Genomic DNA, 17,830 nt, shown 5'->3' on the forward strand with positions numbered 1-17,830 from the left:
GTTTGATCCATGCTAAATAAATAAATGGGTGGTGGTGGTGATGGTGGTGGTGGTGGTGGTGTTACTTATGTTTTTGTTTTATTGAGACAGGGTTTCTCTGTGTAGCCTTGGCTGTCTGGACTCACTTTGTAGACCAGGCTGGCTTCTGCCTCCCCGAGTGCTGGGATTACAGGCGTGCACCACCATGCCTGGCTGAGTAATTGGGTGCCTCTAGTGGATCCAGAGGCTCGGATTTAGTGTTACCTAGTACAGTCAAGGCCCTAGCACCATAAGGAGACGTAAGTTGGGATTCTTCTTAGTACGTGCCTTAAGAGGAGAGATAGCTGTGAGCATATTTTCATAGCGAATATTTTCTTCTCGGGGAGTATGTTGGTACGTGCCTGTGATCCCAGCATTTGGAAGGCGGAGGCTGGAGTATCCATCCCCAAGGTTAGCCTGGGCTGCAAGCGCGACCCTTTCTCAAGCAAACATAACAGTTTATTATATTCCTTAATTTAAATGTTTATTATTTTAAATGTGGCAGGTATATGACTGAATTGCTTCAGTACAGTGCCTAGCTATATTGGAAGGCTCAATTTTATATCCTGAAGTACAGGTTAGTATGACTGAGTTGAATATGCAGAGTAGTGTTAATCGCAGCTGCTGTGTCCCTAACAACAGAAGAGGAGGTTCCATTGTATTCATATGTGCTGACTAACTGGTCCATGTTTTTTGACCCTAGATAATTGACTTAACCCCAAATGGAGCACCACAGATAGCATGTGTGGCAAAGGTTAGTATTCAGATCATTAACTTTTCATGTTTCTTAAATACTTCAAATATCACACTTTCTAGGATGACCTTGTTCTTCCTAATAGATCATTATAAGGACAAATTCTGTTTATTTTGCACCTACTTGTTTTACATACGCCACATTTCACCAATCTTAGAAGATGTGTTTTTCTAGTTTAGTAATGAAGTTGACATTACAACCTGTTCTGTTCTGTATATGGAATTCTTCTTTCAAGTCTAAAAATTGTGCTTGTTACCAGCGTCACTTGAGAATTAATGGGATGTGCTGTTTTTCCTTGAAGTAGAGGCATTCTCTCTCCTTCCTGTCCCTTCCCTTCCTGGAGTGCTGTGCATTTTCACTCTGTACCTTCTGTGTGCTTTCCATGCTGCAAACGCACCTGAGACAAATGTGCAAACAATGGTGAGCGTTCTAAAGACACAGTTAAGCTCTGCAGTTGTCGTAGTGTTAGATGCTAGCATCCATCTCCTGGTGTAGTTATTTTATCAGTATGGCCTAATAATGTTTAGTACCAGGCCTATAATTATTATTACAGCAGTATTTTCTAACTTGCTAGCAATCAAGCAAAACACAGACACCTGTTATATTTTAAGATAGCCTTAGTTAACCTGGGGCAGGGCAGATATTAATCCCCTAAACTACTTCCCATAGTAGGGTGGGTATGGGATACCTGCCCCAATCCCATGCCATCTGCTTCTAATACTTTTTATCAAGCTACCTCCCATCCATAATCCCAAATACTTGATAATTATCATCATCTGGGCCAAATCTCCATCCATGCCGGCCATGTGCTTCTCCTCCACCTAATCCATGGCGCAGCCGCCTTCTTCTTCCCCTCTCCTCCATTCTCTCTTCCTCCCCAGATTCTCTCTTCCCCCAGCCCAGGAGCCTTAGCCACGCCTATCCCATTTGCCCTGCCCAGGTGTGATGGCCTTTTATTGGTCAAACAGGTTAGGCTCTTAGGCAAGGTACAGATGGGGCACAGAGACAGCAAGCAGTAATTAGCATCAAAATACATCAGACCAACCTCCAACAATTCCCCTTGTCTGTCTAAATAAAAAGGCTATTAAAAACATACAGTAGGAGCAATTATGAAAGATTATAAAAACCAATAGGTAAGACTTACATACATAATGTCTAATTAAAAGGTATTTGGTAACACTGAAGAAATATGATCTTTTCTATTCTGGTTTTTGAACCCAAATCAATATCTATGACAGCTCATCTCTGTCAACCTAAAAACATCCATCTAGACCCTAAAGTATCTTCTTAACTCCTAAACAACTGAGTTTAATTTTAAAACTATCTGGTCTTCAACCCCATCAGAGACTTGAGAAGGAATAAAACTTAGTTACCTGAGTAAACAGGAAGTGCAGGTTAGCAGCTTCCAAAATGAAAAAGTGACAGAGACAGTTTGCCGCCTGAGCAGTCACCCAAAACTCTTTAACATGTTGGAGCATCATCTTCAGCCTTTTGACTCAGTATATCTGACAGATATAATGGTAAAGCAGGGACTATTGAGGACTTGCTTACCCTGTTTTGGCAAAGTTTGGCTGTCGACTCTGCCTGCATCCGAGCTTATCCATTTCAGGCAGAATTCTGTTTGTGGCAGATGTAAGGACATTTTTGCCCAGGGGCTGGTTTGCCACATTTGAAGCCATCTCCATAAGGTGATTCTTCAATTCTCATCTTTTTTGAGATGGGCCAGGAGTTAATCTGTCTTATTGTCAAAGAATCCTTAAAATAATAGTATTTTAAAATGCCATATTCTGTAGGTCTCTGAAGTTTTTGAAGACCATCTATTTTGCCTTACCTATCAGTAGAATCATACCCATCTGTTAAACCTAGGATGTATATTCTTGTGATAAAAATAGACTAGTTTTTGACAGGACCATGAGTTGATTAACTAACAATGAACGTGTATTGCTTAGTTATCCTACATATCCTGCAATAACATTTTCAAAGTACTGGAAGTAAACCTTGTATTTTAATTGAGTTGTATGGGTACAACACCTCATATTAGAGTAGAAATATTTACATATAATGTATGTGAAGAATAATCTTAAATTTGAATTCTATACCAGTGTATCAAAATAAAACTTATTTTGTATCAATATACAAAAATTTTATATCAATGAATTAAAATTAACCTTATTTGTGAGTAACAAGGCTTTAAGTTGAGAGTAGATTCAATAATCTACTTTTTGCCATATCATCCCTACATATTCCTATATTTCTTTTTTTTAACCCCTATCTCCGTACCTAAGAAAGATAAAGGAAAAGAGAAAAATCTCTAAGTCTAACCTTGTTTTCTCTCTGAATAAGACCAATAACAGCTTATAACCAACTCCCAATGACAATAAACATCTATAGCCCAAGAAAGCAACCAAAAACCTACCCAACCCCCCTTAAGGGAAACAGGGCGTCTTTCTCTTAAGGTGTTTTTTTTCCCCCCCTGATTTGGAACAGATAATACCTATGTAGGGGCCCAAATAAAATTGGGAAAAATGGTTAAACAAACTAGGAATAGTATTTGTGGTCCAGTTTCTAAATGTTGAGAAATTTCAGGCTAAATATAAGTTCTGTGTGGGACAGTCTGAAATGCTGGACCAATCGGGATCAGGAGCCTTCTTTGAAGCTGTCCTTTTCTGATGAGCAGCAGCAACTGAAGCATTGGGGCAGGAACATGAAGGATGCAGGCTACCAGCGTCTCAGCATGCTGGAGGAATGAATCCTGTCAGGTCTGATTCAGCGTCAGTGTCCAGTTCTTTTGTTCTGAAAACATATAATTTTTCACAAGATTATACAGTCCTAAAACTATGAATGTATTTGGTGTGCAGGATGCACAGAACAATTAAGGCTGGTTCTCTGCTCTTTGTATGAGCAGAAGAAAGACATCTGTAAATCTTCATTCATGCCATAGGAAGAATAGCATCCAATAATAAATCATGGGGATTCTGTAACCAACAGGAAGCCTTGTCTATGCACAGATATTCATGTCTCAGCCAGTCTCAGAGCTGTTCCCTTGTAATAGGATTAACAATACAGGTTACCTGTTTGAATTCATGTAAGTTAGACTGACTTAAAGTTAGCAGTTTCTCTTTCTTCCAGCTCTGTTCATTTAACCTCTTTCAAAGAGGAAGTATAATATCACCATTACCAATGAACGTACAATCTCTAGGCTCTGTGGTGCCTGATGCATAGGCCAGGCCGCTACCTGCTTCCCCGAGAGAACGCTTCCTGTTTTAGAGACAGGCCAGTTGCCCTGAGCAAAAGAAAAGGCATTAAACTTTAAGTAAACTTAAATAAACTCCCATTTTATTTTAGAGTTTATGTATAATACCCTAGGAATCTTGTGCCTGGTTTTCACATTTGTTGCAGGTGTTTTTGTCCCACCCTTCTCTCCAGGGGGATGGACACGTCCACCCTTAAGTTCTAAGTGTCCTTCTCTAGGCTCTATGGCACATGATGGCTAGGCTGCTGCCTGTCTCCTGAGAAAGGGCATCCCGTTTTACAGACAGGCCAGTTGCCCTGAGCAAAGGAAAAGCCATTAAGCTTACCCTAGGCATCTTGTCCCTGGGTTTTACATTTGTTGCAGGTGTTTTTGTGTCACCCCGTCTCTCCATAGGGAACGGACACTTCCACCTTTTAGGCATATGAATTGTAGCCTTTGAGTTTCTGGGACCTAACTAGGTTGATGTGTACTTTGTCACCTGTAAGTCCTCTGTGTCTCTTTGCATACAGTGTGACCACCACCTGTCCTCCGTGAAAGTGGCTCACGTTTGAGGGATGAGAACGTCTGCCAGAGCAGTGACACTTCAACTCGGCACACATTTGACGTGGGAGGCGTGCAGCTTGCATGTCTGCCTGCCTGCCCAGCCTTGGTCCTTATGTTGACCAACAGAACATATCTCTTAGACCAATTTACTCTTTGGGACCAGTTTTCCTGTGAAACTCTACTTTTAAGGCGATTGGCTGGTCTTTTTAGAGCAGTGACATCATTTTTCCTTGTATAAATCTAAGATTGAAGAAAAAGGAACTTACATATTAATTTTACGGAAAATTTTGTCATTTTGAATCCTTGACTGTCTTTGTAAGTAGTTTATCTTATCAGCGGGGGTCTTGTCCTGATTGTGGAGACCAGGTTGGTCTATAACTTGAGTTTTGCCTGTCTTTGTTTTTATTATATTGGATTAAGGGTATGTGCCATCATCATCCTGTTTAGATATTTTATCTTAATTCCAGTAAAAATCTTTAGAAATCAAGTCAGGAAATAAGAAAAGTTTAAGTCTTGGGTCAGTTGTGTCAATTTAGAATTTCATTAGTGAATCCCTGTCCATTTTTTGGAATTTAGTTATTGTTAATTTGTATTGGTGGGTCCTTTTCAGAAACAGTTGCTTAACATTTTGCAGTTATAGAGTTTTGAATTTTAGCAGTTATCAACTTTATGGAGAAGAGTTTGGTTTGTTTAGTTTTGGGTTTTGTTGTTGTTGTTGTTTGTTTGTTTGTTTTTCGAGACAGGGTTTCTCTGTGTAGCCTTGGCTGTCCTGGACTCACTTTGTAGACCAGGCTGGCCTCAAACTCACAGTGACCCGCCTGCCTCTGCCTCCCGAGTGCTGGGATTAAAGGCGTGCCCCACCACACCCGGCCTTTTTTTTCTTCTTCTTCTTCTTCTTCTTCTTTTTCTTTTTGTTGTCAGTAACTTAGTCTCACATTTCTTGACTTTTTGTCCTTTTCCTTGAAGTTCTTTAGAGAGGGTGTGGAGAAGTATGGCTATCATTAAGTCCATTGTAAACAAGTCCAGAACTGCCAAAACACAGTTTAAAAAGATCTAATAGCCTTTTGTTCTGATGTTTTAGAAAGGGATTATAGCAGTTTTTATTTTTATTTTTTATTTGTTTAGGCGGTTAACTCCATTTCCCCAGGTCAGTTTAGAAGATTGTCAGCCTCTTAGTCGTGCCTCTTTAACCTGTCATGTGTCTGTAGCCATCTCTGTTTTGTGAGAGTCTGTAAGCAGCTAGGAGCTGCAGTCTGTGTAATGTTTTGGCCCATGGATGCTCTTGGTCTGATGTATTTTCATGCTAATCCCTGCTTGCTGTCTCTGTGCTCCACCTGTACTGCCCAAGAGCCTAACCCCACTCCTGGGCAGGGCAAATGGGATAGGTGTGGCTAAAGTTCCAGGGCTTGGAGAGACGGAGAGAATCTTGGGAGGAGGAGAGACAGGAGGAGAGGAAGAAGGAGGCTGCACCGTGGGTTAGGTGGAGGAGAAGCATGTGGCTGACATGGATGGAGATTTGGCCCAGATGATGATAATTAGCAAGTGTTTGGGATTATAGATGGAAGGTAGCTTGATAGAAATTATTAGAACCAGATGGCACGGGATTGGGGCAGGAAGTAGTTTGGGGATTAATATCTGCTTTGCCCCAGGTTAACTAAGGCTGTCTTAAAATATAGCAGGTGTCTGTGTCTTGATTGATTGCTAACGAGTTAGAAAATATTGCCATAATAATAATTATAGGCCAGACTGATAAAATAACAGCAATAATCTCCAGTTGTAAGGCAGAACCAGCTACCTAAAATGCTGCATTGGACTCGCTTTTGAAGTTGAGAAATCATAGCTCCTTAGGCCAGAGATGGATTTCCTACCTGGGCTCACAAACACCATTAAGCCTCAGAATCACTTAGGGTTATTGGTTCCCCATTCCCTATAGTTCCTGCCTCAGCAGGTCTTGGGGGAGTCCAGGATTTGTACTCCTAACTGTGAGATGCTGGTTTGGAGAAGTCCCCCTTTGTTTTTTGAGACAGGGATTCTTTAAGTAACAGTCCTGACTCTCCTAGACTCCCTCTGTAGACCAGGCTGTCCTTGAACTCACAGAGATCCACCTGCCTTTGCCTCCTGAGTGCTGGGATTAAAGGTGTGTGTCACCATGCCCTGCTGGAGAATTCTTTATAATTGTTAAGAGTATTATCCAGTGTTTAGCATTGACATGAACAAAGTCTGTAGCTTCTCTCCTAGGTGGGTGTGTACATGTAAAATAGAGACAGAGTCTCTTCCCCCTCATGCCACACTCACTTCTCCAAGAAACTTAGATAGAACACTAGAATCTTTAACCGAGCATGATGTCACATGCCTGTAACATGTGCACTGGAGGGGGGGCGGGGAGACAGGAGAATTCAGAGTGGTGGTGCTTGCCCTTAACCAGCACTTGGGAGATCAAGGTAGGCTAATCAGTATGAGGCCAGCCTGGTCTGTATAGTGAGATTATGCTTCAGAAAGGGGGTTGGTTTAAAATAAAACTGTGTGCAGGTCACAGGTCAGCAGAAGGCATTTTGTTGTTTGTTTGACATTTGTCATTTATGCGTATGTGTGCATGTACATGTATACAGTAGCACATTGTGAAGTTGGAGGACAAGTAATCATCTCTACTCTGGGTTCTGAGGGTCAAATTCCAGTTGTCAGCCTTGGCAGCAAGCAACTTTACCCACTAAGCCACCTTATCTGCCTGGTAGTTGAGCTTTTCTTGATAAATCCTTCTAAAAATCTATTTAACATAAACTTCTCGAGCTCTTAATGTGAAAACATAGTGTTGCCTGTAAGTCACATTAGCATCACATTTAAAAGTAAAACAGGCTCAACAAGAAACTATTAACTAGTGTCTTAAATGCAGAGAAACACTCATCAGTGGGACTTTTCTTCATGTAAAACAAAATTTTAAGTTTTGTTCCCAGCGCTGGGACTCAAACCACTTATACTGCCATGTTAAGGCACGCAGTGCTGGTGAGTAACACCTGCCCTAAACACTCTTATGGGAACACACCTTTTGGGGTGGTCATTCTTAAATGTGGCCATTGTTTCTTAGTGATTATCTACTGTTTTTGAGAAGATCTCAAACATTATCTACTGTTCTGAGAGAGAAAACTCGGAAGAACTTGAGTTTTTCTGTTTTTGTTAGTTTGTTTTCTTATGTGGTGCTAAATGTCTATACTCCAATCTGGACTCCATAGCTAGAGCCTGTCTCAAAAAACAAAACAAAACAGCCTACATCCCAGAGTCCTCAGTTTGCTGGGGACCTTCCCTGTCTGCCTCTTACAACTGTGCTGACTGTGTCCCACAGACATGATCTCCCAGTCATGACTGCTGTTTGCAGAGTCTGAGTTTGCCATACCTTCTGTGTGCTTTCAGACGGAGAGATGACATGCTGGGCTGCAGGTCAGTATAGACAGGATGCTCAGCACGCACGCAGAAGTCTTAATCGGATCCAAAGCCCCTGGTGTTTAGTAGTGCCTGTCAGTTTGAGGTTGGCTTGTTGGGGTTTGTGTTTATTGAGTGCTGGGGCTCAAGGCTCCCATTCATGAAATGTGCAGATACATAGTGGTTGACAAAGAGTTTTAGTGCTTTTCTCTACCCATTCATGGGAACTATGGATGCTTTTTCTGTTGGTCATATCATGGTTTTTACAGTTCTGAACAGTAATCTTGACCCACCTCTGGGTCTGAGTGCTGCTTTCTTGCTTGTTAGCTTGTGGGCATCATTACTTTCCAGCCTAGAAGCACAGTATTTCATCCATCTTGAGGAAACCTCAGTCCAAACTTAATGGTGCATTTGTGCTGTCCGAGGTGAGCAGCTGGCTTTGCACCAGTGGAGGGCAGATAATAGTTCATAGGCAGTGGGAGCAACTAACTGAGGGAGACGCTCATGGGGTGTAGCAGGGATGTGAGGAGAACCTGGGTGGCTTATTTTGAAGCAATTCATTATGTGAACTTTGTATTCAGGCTGTACAGCCAGGTATGTAGTGCATGCCTGAAATCCTAGCACTTGGGAGGCTGACGCGGGCCGACTGCCATGCTTTTAAGTCAAGGCTGGGCTACACAGTGAGTGACACCTGTCTCAACAGCGGCAAGTCATCCTCAGAAACACACTTGTGTTTGTGTTGTGGCTGAAGCACCTCACGGGGAGTCTCTTCAATTTTGTCCTAATTGATAACTGTCAGTAATTATAAACATGGTTTTGAAAAATCTTTACTGTGACCTAAAAAGGACTTCTTTTGTTTTCAACTCTAGGATACAAACGCAGCAAATATATCAACTTATCCTGATCATGGACTTATAGACTTGAAATATTTTCCATACTATGGGAAAAAACGGCATGTAAGTATTTAGAGTCCTCTTTAGGATACTGCCTGCATTGAGGCCGCCCATGTATCTAGTCGCACACGTGTGTGTTATTTGCTCACCATCTACATTGTTGTTGGGTTTTTAACAAATGGGGAGAGGGGTTGGTGAAATGCTCTTCCAGAAGTCCTGAGTTCAGTTCCCAGCAACCTCATGGTGGCTCCTACCACTGATCAAGGGATCTGATGCCCTCTTCTGGCATGTAGGTTACATGCAGGCAGAGCAAGACTATATTTTAAAAAAAGAAAAAATGCAAGTACAAATAGGTAGAGTGGAGATGTTGTGCTGACTGAGTGCAGTAGAGCTTTCATCCAGATTCAAGGATGGGGGTTTTCAGAATACCAGCTTTGCTTTTGTTTGAAAAACAATATGCACATCTTTACAGGCCAGATGTAAAAATGCAGTATTTAGACACAACAGTATTTTGTGATTTTTAAGCTTTTGAAGGATATGTACATAAAGCCATTTTATGAAGTTTTGTCTGTGTGTGTGTGTGTGTATAGTTTTTTTGTTTTTCCGAGACAGGGTTTTTCTGTGTATCCTTGGCTGACCTTGACACCTCACTTTATAGACCAGGCTGGCCTCAAACTCACAGCAGTCTGCCTGCTAAAGGTCTGAGCCACCACACCCGGGTGTTTTGCCATATTTTAAAACTTACTTTGAAATTATTCCCACAAAATGCCTAGAACAGTATATTTTCTGAAAGCACATTACCAGATCCTGTATCTTACCCATTGTCTTAGTAGTTTCATTGCTGTGGGGAGACACCATGACCACAGCAACTCTTCTAAAGGACAACATTTCAGTGAGCTGGCCTACAGTTCACTACCATCATAGCAGGAAGCATGGCAGCATCTAGGCAGACATGGTGCTGGAGGAGTTGAGAGTTGTACATCTTGAACAGCAGGCAGCAGGAGACTGTGTGCCATACTGAGCAGAGCGTGAACATAGGGACCGCTTCACATGGGCCAAGCATTCCAGCACACAAGTCTATGGGGCCATGCCTATTTAGACCACCACAGCCACGTATGGATTTTTTTCCATCATGCTTGTAAATTAGTCCCTGGTGGTGGCTTTGTTCTGAAGTGCACAGCATGTATTTCCTAGAGGTGAGGGCAGTAATGCCCACTGTGTGCTTCTCAGTAGCCGTTCACACGGTACTGTCCCTGTATCCGTTCTAGACATTCTTGAGATGTCCCACTGTCCCAGCGTTGGCCCTCACAGCAGGATAAGGCGCCTTCCTTGCAGCAGACGCCTTGCTGTGGCAGCTGAGCAGCCTGTGGTCTGGAGAAGCTCCTTACCCCTCTGCTTCGTGTTTCTATATGCTTCAGAGTGAGGTCAGGACTTTGGGGAGGGGCTGGATAGAAGTTTGTATGCATGGTGCAGGTTTTTGGTTTTGGAATTATTCTTGTGATTAAATTAATTTGTGTATTTTTTGAGGAGAGTGAATATATTCTCAAAAATCACACGGGAAGGGGCGTTACTGACTGGTTCTGTTATCAGGTGATGATGGTCTCTTAAGATGGTCAGTCAAGCTTCACGCTGTGAAGTTACACTTTGCTTGTTCATCAGTAAGTATGTGAGGAGAATAGAAACTTAAGACAGTTTACGTATCTGCTTTTCTGTAAAGTTGTTGTCACTGCTGGAGTCAGTTACCAGTAGGATTGTTCCTACATAGTGGCCACAGCGATCACAAGCCGTGCTGCACATGTCCCAGTTTTGCTGTGGTAGTTTGAATAGGCATGGCCCATAGACTTGTGAAATAGTCACAATGGTTGAGCTTATGAGCACTTGTCAAATACAGTAATGTATCCTGATGTATCCATGGCAAATATACATCATTTTTAAGCATGCATGGAACAGTTGGAATCTCATAAAAATACATTTTTAAGTGGAATTTATTAACCAATAAATTAGGATCAGAATACAATAATGCTGTAACTTTAAAGTAGCTAGGAGTCGAGGCATTCAGAGGGTGAGTCAAATGATGGGTGCAGCCGCCCAACAGGAAGCCCTCCAAAGCCACGCTACGGAAACTTCCAGAGTAAGAAGAAAGGCGACAGACATAGAATAGGCTGTCCGTAGACTTGACAAAGTAGATCAGGTGTGGTAGGACATGCTTATATCCCTAACTCTTGGAAGCTGAGGCAGGAGGCTTAAAAAATGTGAAACCAGCCTGAGCGATAACTTGAAGCTGAGTTCCTAAGTGTAGGTGAAGTTAAGCAAAGAGCTGGAGCTAATGCTTGTCCCTCACTTGCCAGGCCGGCTACCGTCAGCCTCTAGTTGCCGTCCAGGTCACCTTTGACTCCAGCGCTACCAAGAAAGAAGCAACAGTTGAGTGCAAAATTGACGGATCTCACAACCTGAAAAACCAGGACGAACGTGACAAGTTTTTGGGACGAGTTATGTTCAAAGTCACAGTGCGTGCCTAGGAGTAGAGCGTCTACAGAATAAATGTCGTGCTGTCTCCATTTCGTATCAGCTGGACCTGCCATTCTAGGATTATGAGGCCACCTTGGAGGAGGAGGTGGTGTGGTACACACACTGGGGTGACATCATAATGTGCTTCCAGATCATAGTGTTCAGTGTCCTGAAGTAACTGCCTGCTGCCTCTGCTGCCCTTTGAACCAGTGTACGGTCGCCATAGGGACCAGTGAGCTCCCAGTCCCAAACATGCCGAGTGGGGGTCTCGTCTTCCGTGTGTGTAATTGCCAAACGTCTAAAGCTTAATGTGCTGTGCTGTGTAAATATTGTATGGATTTAACACTGGTAACTGTCATATTTTGATGCCAACAAAAGTTTTAGGGATAAAATGGTACCTTGCCAACATCAAGTGACTATAGCTGCAAGAAATGTGTGAGAAGTTCTGTATGTGAGGTGGAAAAACAAAATAAAAGAGGATCTGAAAGTATTAGCTTTGGTTTTGTGTATGTGTGAGTGTGTGCCTGTGTGTATGCTTTAAATTATTTTTTACATGCTGAATTAGACGGGATCGACCTTTTATTGAGAGGATGAGTACATACTTTAAAAATACTAATGGGGTGATTTTGATTGATGGAATCAAATCTTCCACATTCAGGTATCTTAAACCATAGATGAAACAGCATTTTTTGGGTGAATGTGCACCTTTTTTTTGTTTTTTGTATAGTTTTTTTAAAAATGTCTTGTTACTGCTTTTAATTAGCAGACTATGGACCCTAATAAAAATATATATTGTGAAACTTCAAACTGATTCAAAACTTGGAACATATGACAGAGTCTTCTCTCACACCTTGGCTGGCGCCCTGGACTGTCCCTGCGGGTTTAGTTATAACTGGAGCTCCCTTCTCTTTGTACTGAGGACACTCTTCCATTTGACCTGTGGGTTTCTTTTTCTTTTCTTTTTTTAAAATGTGTTTGTCTGATAGCACGCATACATGTATGTGCGCCGCCTGAGTGCCTGGTGAGGTCAGAAGGGACTTGCAGTGACAAGATGGTTGTGAGCTGCCATGTAGGTGCCTTGGTCCTCTGGGAGACACAGCCTGTGCTCCTAGCCGGTGGGCCGGCTCTCCAGCCTCTCATGTTTAAAGAGCTGTTTTCTCATGGTTGGCGCAGAGCCACACTCTAAGGTTTTCTGTGATCTGTAAACCAGGCCCGGCAGGACAGAACCTAGCTGGCTCGGGTTGACTGTTTGGAAAACTGGGAAAGCAGCCTTAGAAAAGAATTAGGTGCTTTTGCAAGCCAGATGTGGCTTCTGTGCTCTGGAGGTGGTCATGCTGCTCTGCGAAGCTCTGCTCATCATTGTCACCGAGTCAGTGATAAAGGTGTCACCTTTTCGTTGCATCCAAACTCAGTGAGTCTTGCCAAACTCAAACTTTTTCTAGGTTTTTTCCTTCTTTGTGCTTTTCATGTCTTGATCTTGCTATGTGGTTTCAGATGGCCTTGAACTATCAAGTCATTGCCTTAGTCACTTTTATTGCTGTGGAGAGACACCATGACCAAGGCAACTATTTCCAGAGGAAGCATTTAATTGGGACCTGGCTTACAGTTTCAGAAGGTGAGTCTGTCATGGTGGTGGGACGTACTGCAGCATACAGGCAGATGCTGAAGCAGTGACTGAGAGCCACAGCCTCATCAACAGGCAGAAGACAGACTCTGGCCCACCCCAGGCAACACACTTCCTCCTAATCCTTACTGTGTCACTCCCTGGTGACTTAAGCATTCAAATATGTGAGCCTGTGGGGCCATCATTGAGACCACCACAGCCTTCCTGCCTCAACCACCCAATTCCTATTAAGAACGTAAAGTAAGAAGGAAAGATTACAGCTCTGTATAGCATGGCACACACAGCTGAGTTCTGTGAGCCAGGCCATCCTGGTCTTATGGAGTCTCCAAAAAGATTGCAGGTACGCAAAAGTCAGGTCCTTAGTAGCTGTCAACTTTGGCTCACATGCCATTTCTATAAACTATTTGATTAAATTTGTATTTGTGTTTAAAAACTTAAGGTCTGTGAACGTACGTCAGTGCTTGCCTAGTGTGTATGAGGCCCTGGTTTCAGTACCAGACACACAGGCATAGTGTTACTTCTGTGCTAATGAACACACTTAAGAGCGGAATGGAGAAGAGCAGGTCCGAGCACTGGGTTCGATGCCCAGCACCACCCACAGCTGGTTCACAACTCCAGTTCCAGGGGATCCGATGCCACGCACGCAAGTCAAGTGTACAGCCATACATTCAGGTTTAAAAAAAAAAAGGTTTAAAGTAGAAGAGATTTGCATAGCAAGAATGATGTCATCCCAAGAGGTGGATTCTGAAGAGCAGGGACATAGATGCAAGTCCCTAAATCTTATTGCTTTGTTTTTGTTTTTCCTGGCTGTTTTTGGACTTGGCCCAGCTCTGACATGTGACTTCAGCTGACCTCAGCTCTTCTGGTTTTGGGGTGTTTTGTTTGTTTGCTTGCTTGCTTGCTTTTGTTTTGTTTTTCAATCTGCTGAGGTTTGAAGCATACTGAGTAGAAGGACACAGCCTATTGGAGTCTTTAAACTTGAAGGGAACAAGAGAGAGCCTAGGAGTTAGCACGGTTCCACTGAGGGCGGTGCTGTGCAGGGGGCCCAGGGGTGGTGCTCAGGACCACATCATTCCAGGTGCCCCTCCGGAACTGGTGTGGAAATGGTGTTTTGTTGAGAGGCACAGTGAGTAGGAGCTGGGTCTGAGTCCTGTGTGTAATGAGTTGAATTTAGGGATGGAGGGAGCCATGGGTCAGTTGGCATCTGCTCCAGATTTTCCTCAGAACCTAGGATATACACACAGTTCTCTGCATGTCACTCCCTGCCAGGCTGTGCGTCTGTCTCCAGGAACCTCTCTGCTGGCTTTTCATTCAGAGCAGAGGGATGGAGCCGCCAGCTTGCACCTTGGTGACTGAGACTAGCACTTAGCCAAACTGTCCAGTAGGTGGAGAAGGTTTGCTGTCAGTTATTTGGCTAAATCACGGCATTTTGAACCAGTGTGCAATATTCCTGACTAAAGGAAAAATTGGAGGTAAGTTTTAAAAGAGTTCCAAGCTGTTTTCTATTTGGAACTGGGAGCTAGAAAGTTTTATTTTGGTTTCAAGATGACTGTCCATCTGTCCCCCTTTGAACACTTGGGCTTCCGGGCGAGTCCTATCCAGAAGGCTCTATGAGAATAGGTGGCTTCCTTCAGGTGAGATGGGATCCTATGGGGCAGACCAGGTAGCAGAGCTGCCTGGCACTGAAGGCGGAGCCTCTACGGAGGAGGCCGTCTCAGATTCAGATCACAGTCAAACAGCATGAGTCAGCTTCCATTTTTGAATAAGAATAGAGAATTGGCTTTCAATCCTGTTTACGTTGGGCTGCTTAGAAATCTTGGGCAAATTGCTTAGCTGCTGAGCTCCACTTATCTGCAAAGTGAAAGTAATCCCACCCTTGAGATTAGTCAGAGCACACAGTGTGCGGACATACAGTATGTTCTCAAGTGCTCAACCTCCTTTTGAGGCTTCATGTTTGTTGAGAGCATCTTCCTGCAAACTGAACACTACCCAGTTGTTCTGCTACTGAGATTAAGCATTTATTTATTTGTCACCCAGAGAGGGGAGTCCAGGCAAAGCAGAGGAGGAGCCCACACATAGTGCCTGGAACAACAGTCCATGCGTGGCCTAGGTTTTGGCTACTGTTAGAAGTGACAAGATAAACTTGCATTTTAAAAACAATCAAAATTTACTCGAGTCAAGACAAGTGCTTAAGGAAAAATTCATAAAGGGACTGACCGTGTAAATCTGTCCTCACAGACTGTGGCCTTAGAGTGACCAAAGGATCCTCATAAGAACATGTAACATTTGACCCTTACCAGCCAGCTAGGTCTGGATTTGTTCAGAGACATAATTGTCTAGCCCTGGTAGGAGTGTGGGATGGAAGCAGGCGTGTCAGATTGTCCTGAGACCATGGGAGGCAGAGGAAGATGTAATAGGCTCGGACCAACTGCCAGATGAAAGACTACTCTCTGACTTGGGTTAGTCCGTGTAAAATTTAGGTTTTACATACTCTTTCTAGGTCTGAGGGCTGCCCTAGAGGAGACAGGGGCTGCTTTAATTTATTCCTGGCCTATCTGGAAACATGTACCAGGTGTGAGCCTCTGGCCCTGGACAGAGCTATGTGGCTTTGGGTCTTCAAGAATAGTTCACGGAATGGGGTTCCATGTTTAGGGCTAGTGATTACTATTACACACGCCCTGGCTGTTTATTTTGATTAACGGAGTTATTCAGGAACAAAACGAAAAGGCAACAGTTTAAACTTCATTCTCTCTACTGGTCTCTTGCTATTTTAGATAATTCAATGTCTATGTATGTGTACCATGCGTGAGCCTGGTCAGACGGGGGTGTCAGGTCTAGAACTGGAGTTGGAGATGTTTGTGGGCCACCATCTGCTGGGGGGACTGAACTTGGATCCTCTCTCTGTAAGAGCAACAGATGCCCTTAGCTGCTGAGACATCTCTCCAGTGTACCTTTCTACTGTTGGGATAACATGACGAAGGCAACTCACAGAAGGAAGCGCCTATGGTTCCAGAGGTTGAAGAGTCCCATCACAGCAGGGAAGTGACAAGCATGGCAGCAGGAGCTCACAGTCTTGCACCTCAAGCATGACGCAGAGAGAACTAGGAGTGGCCCTCAAAGCCCACCTCCAGGGACCACTTCCTCCAACAAGACTGTGCACACCGCCTAAGCCTCTAAACATCGCCGCCTGCTGGTGACCAGATGTCCTAACACCTAACACTACTGGGGCCATCTCAAACGGCCACACTTGCCTTCTGTGGCTTTTATAGTAAGGAGACCAAGCTGCTTTGGTAACAGGAAAGGAACAGGCAATAGTTGCCTAGGGTCAGCCATGGTGTCCCTGAGTAGCTTGGGGGCAGAAGCAGGAAAGAGGAAAGGTAGCCTGAAGAACGGGAGAATAAGAGGGCACAGCAGGGCAGCCAGAGGCGATGAAGACTGTAGGCCTGGAGAGGTTCCTGGGAGCTGGAATGCTAACTCTCAGCTACTATTCCTAGCTGCTGCTTGGAGCTAAGGAATTCACAAGCTGCTAAATACCAGGCCACCAGTGTCAACACCAGCTATAAGCCTCCTCATTGGACACCTGGAGCCATGAATGGCTGTCATCTAAGACCCAGACCTTCAAGTCTTGAGACGTCTGAAACTAGCACTGCAGGACTGGGCACATCTGGAACCTGAGTACAGAGCCGCCCCTTGCAAGGGCCTGGACCTCTGTGAGACCCTGCCTTAGTCTCGCTCTCTGTCTGTCCCTCTCCTGCTCAAGTGTCTGCGAAGGTGCTGGAGAAGACAACTTCACAAAGCACATGTTGATACCGCCTTTACCTGCTTAGGGCTGAAGCATCTAGATTTTTGTAAGTTTTTTGTTTGGTTTGTTTGGTTTGTCGTGTTGTTTTGTTTGAGACAGGGTTTCTCTGTGTAGCCCTGGCTGTCCTGGAACGTACTCCAGACCAGGCTGGCCTCGAACTCACAGAGCGGTCTCTGCCTCCCTCTGCCCCCTCACCCCTCAAGTGCTGTGATGAAAGGTGTGAGATTTTTCTTACTGAACCCATTGGCCAGTATTCTTCCCAGCTGCCCACACCCAGGCATGGAAGGTCACAGTGGCTTCTGGTTGGAGCTGTCTGGTACTGGAGTGAGCATGGGGGGGATGAAGCACTTGTTTAGTATCTGAGACACAAGGGCAGGCGCCCTCATATTTTCCAGGTCTCTGTGGCTACAAACGTAACCATTCTAGGGGAGGGGGAAGGTGCGATGTGCAAAGGGACCCAGGCAGGAAGGATAGCATGGGGTGTGCTGGGCGTGTCCCTTCCTCTCCTTGGATCAGCTCATTTTATTGCTACTCCGAGCTCGTCACTTCTGGCACAAGGCAAATGCCACACTCCTACAACTTTCTATGCTTTTCTCCTTGAACATTTAAGGCCCAAGAAATAAAGATTCCCCGAGGCAGAAGACGACCGAGGGTGAGTGTGGTTGGCACGCAGCCATTGCTCCTTCCCTCTTCTTCCATGTGCTCCGGCCACAGAGAGCCAAGTTCTTAGGAAACCCCCAAGCACCGCAAGGTAACTGTGACACAAGACAGGACTCCACCAGGAGAGCGCAAAACCCAAGTCCACTTTTCCTTCACTAGGAGTGATTTCTTCTTAAAGTTTTGGAGCTCTCTGGGTAAAGTGCCTGCCGCACGTGTATGAGAGTCTGAGTCAGGATGCCCGGCACACACACAAATGCTCAGTGCAGGGCTAGGGAGGTGGCTCAGTGGTTAAGAGTGCTTTTGTTATTCTCACAGAGGGCCTGAGTTTGATTCCCAGCACCTGCATGGTGGCTCACAACCA

At 44.2% G+C, this 17,830-nt stretch overlaps 2 protein-coding genes across 3 annotated transcripts in view; one reads left to right on the forward strand and one right to left on the reverse strand.

The window, feature by feature from the left end:
- Positions 1–12,190, forward strand: part of ATP1B3 (ATPase Na+/K+ transporting subunit beta 3) — a 37,848-nt gene extending 25,658 nt beyond the window's left edge. For both annotated transcript variants that reach the window (XM_084751777.1, XM_084751778.1), the window contains exons 5-7: positions 722–772; positions 8,852–8,938; positions 11,224–12,190. In XM_084751777.1, coding sequence (XP_084607903.1) covers positions 722–772; positions 8,852–8,938; positions 11,224–11,394 — 309 coding nt within the window. In that variant the 3' untranslated portion in view covers positions 11,395–12,190. The remainder of the gene's footprint in view (positions 1–721; positions 773–8,851; positions 8,939–11,223) is intronic.
- Positions 798–17,830, reverse strand: part of TFDP2 (transcription factor Dp-2) — a 157,807-nt gene continuing 140,774 nt past the window's right edge. Inside the window, exon 14 of the mRNA XM_084751772.1 lies at positions 798–3,565. Within this exon, the coding sequence (XP_084607898.1) occupies positions 3,502–3,565 (64 nt within the window). The 3' untranslated portion in view covers positions 798–3,501. The remainder of the gene's footprint in view (positions 3,566–17,830) is intronic.

The sequence above is a fragment of the Acomys minous genome (genome assembly GCF_964271855.1).
Source record: "Acomys minous genome assembly, chromosome: 13".
Taxonomy (NCBI): Eukaryota; Metazoa; Chordata; class Mammalia; order Rodentia; family Muridae; genus Acomys; species Acomys minous.